This window comes from Larimichthys crocea, chromosome XIII (genome assembly GCF_000972845.2).
Source record: "Larimichthys crocea isolate SSNF chromosome XIII, L_crocea_2.0, whole genome shotgun sequence".
Taxonomy (NCBI): domain Eukaryota; kingdom Metazoa; phylum Chordata; class Actinopteri; family Sciaenidae; genus Larimichthys; species Larimichthys crocea.
In genome coordinates, this window is record NC_040023.1 from 23266902 (window position 1) to 23274676 (window position 7775).

Genomic DNA, 7775 nt, shown 5'->3' on the forward strand with positions numbered 1-7775 from the left:
AGATTATGTTGTATGATTAGACTGTATAATTTATTCAATGAAACCAAAACCAACTTCTGCCATGACTGTCTCTTTTGTGTGGCCCTTTCATGTATTCATAACCGTCCGGAGTTTTGTCCTGAGAGGTAAGTAACGATGCATGTATCTTTGTAACAGTTGTTAGTCCAGTAGAACCAGTTGAGACAATGCTGTGGAATTTTCCTGCATGTCTTTTCCTGGTTTCACAAGTCACTGAAAGATGCTCAGAGTTCAGGGCTCATTCCATCAACTCAAATTATCTCTTCTATTATTAGCAGATCAGTTCCTGGTTGTACAAACGTCGAAATAAATGACAAGCATTTAATTTATTTTAATGGCATGATTAACTGTGTCATAAAGGGTCATTTAAAAATGGGCTTTCGGAAAAAAGCTTTGCTAATAATTTTTATGCAAATTGCATAGGAACTTTACTTTGAAATAAATAAATAAATAAATAAATAAATAAATAAATATGAGAAAGTAAGTAACATAAGAATAAAATCCACACACTGAATTATTTAAGCCTACACACCTATATACAACATACATAACCCCATCAACTCCAACATCAACACAATCAAATAAAAGCCCTTCTCATGTTGCTGGACTTATGTGACATGTGGCTTCAAATAAATTTTCTCTTCCTGAATTTGAATTCCCAGAACCTGTTAGGAGAATAAAACAAAGGTGTGCTATTGTTCAGCTGCCAGGTAGGAATGTTTGGGTGTCTGTGATTGGGGAGGGACATAAAGCTATATAAGTGTGAGTGTCACAGTATCAGTATCAGGTCATCCTCTGCTCAGGAGTCAAGTTGGTTTTTAAGAGATCCCGACTGCGGGTGAGTTCAGGTCAGGTTGTTAAGTTTTAAAACTCATTTTGTTGGTTTTATGTCTAAAGAAATTAGTGGAGCTGTTGATAATTTCATGATGATGATTTGTAATGTATTGGTATCTGATTCCAGTGTTTTTTCTGGATGTCTTCACAAACCAAAATGTTTTCCTTGCTGCTCTTCGCTGTGCTCTGCACCAGCTGTCTGGCAAAACGTAAGAAGTCCTAGTCAAACCCATCTGTTAACCAGTTTTCTACTTTTCACACAAACATCTCACCTCTAATAAGATCTTTGTGCACAAATGGTTGAGTTAAAAAGCAGTAGTTTCTTCTTGTCCTTGATGGGTTTTTTTCTTTAACTCTCTAGCTACCTTGATGTACTACTCCTACTCTACTGCTGTTGGAGGTGGTGGTGGCAGTGCCTTCTCCATAACCGGACAGGGAAGGATCACATCGATCAGGCTTTGGGAGGCAGCCAACGCTTACATCACTGGGTCAGTCTCTCATTCTTCTTGTCTATGTGTTAGGGATTGTCTAAAAGTTATTGGGGGAAGGGTGTTAAAACAGAGGAGGGACGATGGTCTGAAATTTTTCACAGTAGTCATTATGATGAGGATAATGATGATATGATGACGGTGGTGATAATTGTTGTTAGTAGCTCTTGGTTCAAATGTAGGGTGGTTGAAACATTCCGATACATATTTGGTATATTATCGAATATGCATCGTGGATTTTGTGAAAATTGTTGCTCTATTAACAAGTTTAACCCTCCAGACCCCAGTAAAAGTCTCAAATGTTGCTGTAGTTTATAGGGTCCAGAGAGAACACTCGGGCACTAATGCATTTTAATTACATATAAAATTTCCATCCATTTGAATTACATAGTTTTAATATAAATTTAAAAACTTAAAAACTTCTAAAACTAACAAACTTAATGTGAAGCAAGTAATAAGATTTATGTAATAGTACTAATAAACTCAAAATGAATGCATTATTTTTCACTGTTGAGTTTGGACAAAGAAATTGTCTTTATTAATATTCAATGCATAAACCTGGCTACCACTACACTACTGTGTAACACACACATTTACATGTAACACTGCAACACCTAAATGTGGTATAACACAAGTCTGATGTTTCAGGCCACTGCACAAGATCAACAGATATCAGCAAAAGCTATTATCTATTATTATTTTGATTCTATGATAAAATTGTTAATAATGCCTACCATGCATACCGTCGTACCTGTCGTCAGACATCACTCACTGCGTGATAGCCCAGCCTACAAACAGAAGTAACAGCTTCCCTATCATAGCAGCTTAGTTTTGCTTAAAACCTATTAAAAATTGTTTTCTGTTGCTTTTTCTGTTGCATCACACAGCAAATGAGTTGATTTGCCTGGCTGCAAATAAAGACAGGTACTTTTATTTATCCCAAATATTGAGACTGAACATGCAGCTTGGGGGGCCCCTGGTGGCTGCGGGGAACTATGCATCTGCATAATCTGCATATAGCAAGATACAGCTCTGATTGCAAATTTTCATGTTTTGACAGAATCATTTTATAATGATGAGCAGTCCTGAGCACTAGTGAAATATAGAACATATGCTCTGGGATAGTATTGGAGGGTTAAAATTCATAGACCTTAGTCTTAGTCAGTATTCAACCACATCATGACTGTTCCTAATGTTTTCTTTCTGTTCATTCTTTTTTTATTTCCTGCCCTCACATCTTCTTGTACATGTCATATTTGATGTTTAACAGTTTCCTTTCTCCTGTGTCTGTCTTTGCAGTATCCAAGTGCGCTTTGATTACATTTGGACTGCAAGCGTTGGCCAAAAAGTTGGCGAGCCACATCAGCTAGACCTGTTTGATGATGAGGCCATTATTCAGGTGAGAGATAGTATTAAATAATAAGTAAAAAATAATTTGGTTTTGTTCCTTGGGAAATCTTATGAGAACACTGTACCTCAGAAAATAAATATTTGTTTTAGAAGTCTTTTTTGTGTATAATTACAATAACATTTTCACAATACAAAACCATATTTATTTATTTTTACTGGTCCATATATTTGAATATTAGTATTAGTAGCATTTTTTCTTATATTCATCTATCATTATGTCCAAAACACATAATTTGTTTACATATCAAGGCCTAACCTCTTGGTGTGCTTATGCTGTCATCTTTCAGATTTCTGGTAAATACCACAGCAACTACATCTATCAGCTGATATTTGTGACCTCCAGAGGGCGCTCTCTGATTGTCGGCCAGCCAACACAGGTCTTTACCTTTTAGCCTTTCTGTTTGTTACAATTATCAGTACTAATACTAATGGTCATGTATTAACTGTTGATGCTCTATTGCAGCATTCCTTTAACTTCTACCCGACCCACCCGGACGCAGAGCTCAGAATGCTCAGTGGCCGACACAATAGTGCTGGGATCACTACACTGGGAGCTCACTGGGGGGCGGTCAACATGTCAAACAACAGCACGAGCTCATGAAGAATGACTAAAAATCTGCTGCTGATGATGACCTGATGAAAACTAATGATAAAAATACTGATTAATGATCACGAACTGTAAAGCACCTACGTTTTCATGAAGAAATGATTGTATAGTCTATTTGACTAGTGTCACACATATTAATGTGATGTGTATCACTTTTTGTATTTTGAAATACCTAGAATTGTCTCTATGAAACAATGAATAACCAACAATGACAAAAACAAATCAATGGTGATGAGTATTTATCTCACATAATCAAAGTCAAATTTGAAGAATGATAACAGTGTGTCTGTATGATTTTTATTTCTGCATATTTTTTAATGACTGGAGAAATATTAATTGTTTTTCTAAATGATCAAAAAAAATCAGCTTGGTTGTATGTGAAAGAAAAATAAAGAAACACATTTAAGGCAGAGGAGACAACCTGTGTAGTTCTTGTAGATTCTTGCCATACTGATAGGTTGTGAATTAATTCAGGTAGAATATGTAGGCTGCCTGTTTTGGATCTTCCCTTGTTTTCTCTTGTTTACTTAAGTTTGGGAGGTTATTGATTGTGATTTGTTTCCTTTCTTTTTCTCAGGTTAGATTTGTTGCTTGTGATAGACTTGGTTTTGTCTTTTGTGTTGGCCTTTGCCCACCCTGATGTCAAACCTCTGGACAGGTTACCTCACTCACATTGTACATAAACCCTTAAATAGTTAAATTGCAACAGTCTCTGTGGCTGTTTGGGACTTGGGGAGACACATGTTGTGATTTGGCCACCCACAGACAAGGGCATAACATAAATTGGGACTTGTTCTTTCCTCTGGATGCCCAGCTTCTGAGTCGCATGTCACTTAAATCCACAGTCACAGTTATTCTGCTACAGAATAATATCCTTACAGGTTAAAATACTTAACTTGGTACACCTGGTAGGTGGTATCAGCAGGAAGGTTCTCTAACTTTGTGTCAGCCAAAAAACGCCAGTTCACAATGATATTCAACCTATTTCTGGCTCAGTCTGTCATACCCACATGCTTCAAGACCAGCCTGCTTGAATGACATTGACTTGTATATTGGGATATCACTGAGTGGCACTCATGCTGTAGTGATGAAGTGCTTATTGTTGTTACTGTTATTATTATATTACTACTACTACTACTACTATTACTTACTATTACTTCATCATTTTTATCATTCATTATTTAGTTTTATAAATATTACTTTTTACTTACTTTTTCACTTATGAACACACACTACTACATTATCTTTTGTATTCTTATCACTATCCTTTTGCAGTATTTTAATTGGAGAAGCCCATGGAAATACATCTCACTGTGACTGTAGCTGTGTGATTATATAAGCCAAATAAAATGTTTATCTTGTTTATCTGTATCTGATTGATTAGATTTACCTGATTTAACACACTTTAAAAACGTCACATCCGTACTGTTTTGAACCAACTTTTAAACCAACATAGAAAAGAAGTCTTTAAAGTGAAATACAAATTTTGAATGTTTCAATGGCATCTTGGCAAATTCTGCTAATGAAGATCAGGTCACATGATCAAAAGATCCAGTTATATTAACTGTTGATGCATTATTAAAAAATTCCTTCCACCTAATACCTTCTACCTGATCCACGTGGACGCAGAGCTCAGAATGCTCAGTGGCCGAGTTAATAGTGCTGGGATCACTGCACTGGCAGCTCACTGGGGGGCGGTCTACATGCATGAATGCAACAGCACCATGAACAACTGAACAGCTGGTTAATGATCAACTGTAAATGATGAATGCATCATGTATTATGAGCACTCAGTGATATTGTACCACTTTTTGTATCTGTACCTCTTAAACATTGTGAACAATGGTTTATTAACAATGAAAAAGAAAATGTAACACAGTGACTAACCAACAGTGTTTCATGTATCAAATGAAGGGGCTTCAATGAAAGTGTTGAAGGAAACAAAGCAGTGTTTATGATATAGTTTTGAACGTTGAACATTGAAGGAAAAGGATTTATTTATTTATATTTTTAAACTCTGTTCTTCTGTCTTACAAATTATAAATGCAATGCCTCATTATTAACTGTGTCTATGTTTTAACACACCATGGACAAAATGCACAAAATTAACATGGAATAAAAAAGTTGACTGTGTATTAGTGTGCGTGACACTACAGTACATGCATTTATTAATTTAACTATGTTAACTAACTTGTTTTTAAAGAACTTAATTCACCATGATCATGTTTACAGTTTTGTTTTGTGTATGTGTCTATTCTATTGTCTGTCTTCTGTGTTTTTCCAGGCACGGTAGCTCACATCACTGCTTCCTGCATAGCACAGTGTGGTGAGAAATGCAAAGAACTGAAAAATGTGAAAAGTGAAGAAAAAAAGAGAAAACATGAAAACATGAGAAAATGGAGAGACAAGTAAACAATGAGAAAATATAAAAGTGACTTTTAGTACCTCAAAAACATAATTTACTCATAGTTAAGTCTAAGTCAGTACCTCAAAAACATAATTTACTCATAGTTAAGTCTAAGTCAGACATGATAGCCTACTGATCTGGCTGGAAAATGTTACACGTTTGACACAGTTTTTTATTAATCATGTGGTACACAGCTTAATTTTGTTACAATGACAGAATGAGGACATTCAACTCTCAATTCAACTCTATTTATTGTAGAGATCCCGACTGCAGGTGAGTTTGAACAGCTATATCTGCAAGTTTTAACAACGTGAGAACGTAACTCCTTTTACCAACTTTAATAGCATCTCACTGTGACTTACCATTTCATTTCTAATCATTTTATTATTATTTACACTTCAGGTTAGATTGTTGAGTTTCAAATTGGTTTCATGTCTAAGAGAATTCTAAGAGCTGTTCCTTATTTGATGATGATGATGATGATCAACTCAGTTTTGTTATTATACTTTGAACAGGTCAAATGTCATGTCATGATATTTTACTGGATAATGTTGAAGGATAACACAACCAAAAGATATTGAAAATATCACATCTGGTATCTTTAGTACTGTGTGTAAAGTCTTTGGATTTGTAGTTGTTGTACTCATTACTACTTTATTTGTTTGGAGATTTTTAAGTGTTTGTGGACACAGTAGACACTAAAATGTAGTTTCCACTTCATTTGTAATTATAGTACAATATTAGCTATGATATTACAAATGTATATTAAATACTCTTTATTTGTGAGTATCATTATAAAGTTTTTGCTGTCAGTCATGTTTGTTGTATTTCCACAGTTGAAACATTGCTGTGGAAATTCCCTCTCATGTCATTTGCTGGTTTAATTTGTCACCGAAGGACGTCCAGTGTTCAGGGCATGTGTGACACCTCCAGGCGCATTTTGTTGTAAACAAGTCTTTTACTGTCAACGTGCATTATGTGCATAGGTGTCAGTGTGTGTGACTGTCAACGTGCATTATGTGCATAGGTGTCAGTGTGTGTGTGTGTTTGTGTGTGTGTGTGTCTGTAAATAATTCTGTGAGTGGTAGATTATTTTCTGACTCCCAAATCGCACACTGTATTGATTGAGTAGGCTCAGCCAAATGAAAATGTTATTGGCAAGTTCCATTCATGCCACATGCATCAGCTTTTGTCATACAGTACCTAACCACTTCCTCCAAAACACTTTTATGCCATTCAAATGTCCAAATCCTCCGAGCACAGTCCAGCACCTTATCTACAATGTACTGGCTGAACTGAAGACCTGCAAAGCATATTTCAGTGGTGTGGTTTCTTACACCTCGACATGGTCCAACCATTAAAAACATTTTTGGTTTGTTTATCCATCAATAATTCACAAGTACATCTGTGTTTTTGGGTGTAAATCATATGAAAGATTATAAGTCCGCCCACTCGTCCTGGGTTGACGTCTCACCAGTGTTCACAGTGATATTCAACCTGACCCTGGCTCAGTCTGTCAGACCCACATGCTTCAAAAAGTCCACTGCTCTATCAAGTCCATCAAGAACTGCCTGCTTTAACTGACAGTAATGCTGTAGTCTAACCAATCTAAAGGACACACCATAGCACACTTCCTCCACATCACCCTACCCCACCTGAACAAGAAGGGAAGCTATACAAGATTGTTGTTGATGGACTACAGTTCATCATTTAACATCATAGTCTCCCACCAGGCTGACGACAAAAGCTCAAGGACCTGGGATTGAAAACCTCAATGTGCGTGTGGAACCTTTGACTTCCTGATGGGCAGACCCCAGGTCATTCTTAACATCGGAGCATCACATGATCTTCATCTTCATCTGATGGAGTTGACAGTTTAAGAACTTCTCGTACATGCTGTTTTCAAGGTCGGGAATGAACTGCTAATGAAGATCATGTGACATGATCTAAAGCTCTGAAATGTCTCAGTGTTACAGCCCTACTCATTTTGACAGTGCAGTTATTAATGAGG

General features: G+C 36.3%; 1 protein-coding gene across 2 annotated transcripts; it reads left to right on the top strand.

Moving 5' to 3' along the window:
* Positions 1 to 767: 767 nt before the first annotated feature.
* Positions 768 to 3769, top strand: LOC104938017 (zymogen granule membrane protein 16). Of its 2 annotated transcripts, none has more exons than XM_010754346.3 (6): positions 768 to 856; positions 980 to 1061; positions 1214 to 1340; positions 2640 to 2739; positions 3038 to 3127; positions 3214 to 3769. In XM_010754346.3, exons 2-6 carry the CDS (start codon positions 992 to 994, stop codon positions 3349 to 3351), a joined length of 525 nt encoding a protein of 174 aa, XP_010752648.1. In that variant the 5' UTR covers positions 768 to 856; positions 980 to 991; the 3' UTR covers positions 3352 to 3769. The 2 variants fall into 2 exon arrangements, with proteins under 2 accessions (XP_010752648.1, XP_010752649.1); XM_010754347.3 differs by having other exon boundaries at positions 792 to 866.
* Positions 3770 to 7775: the final 4006 nt, after the last annotated feature.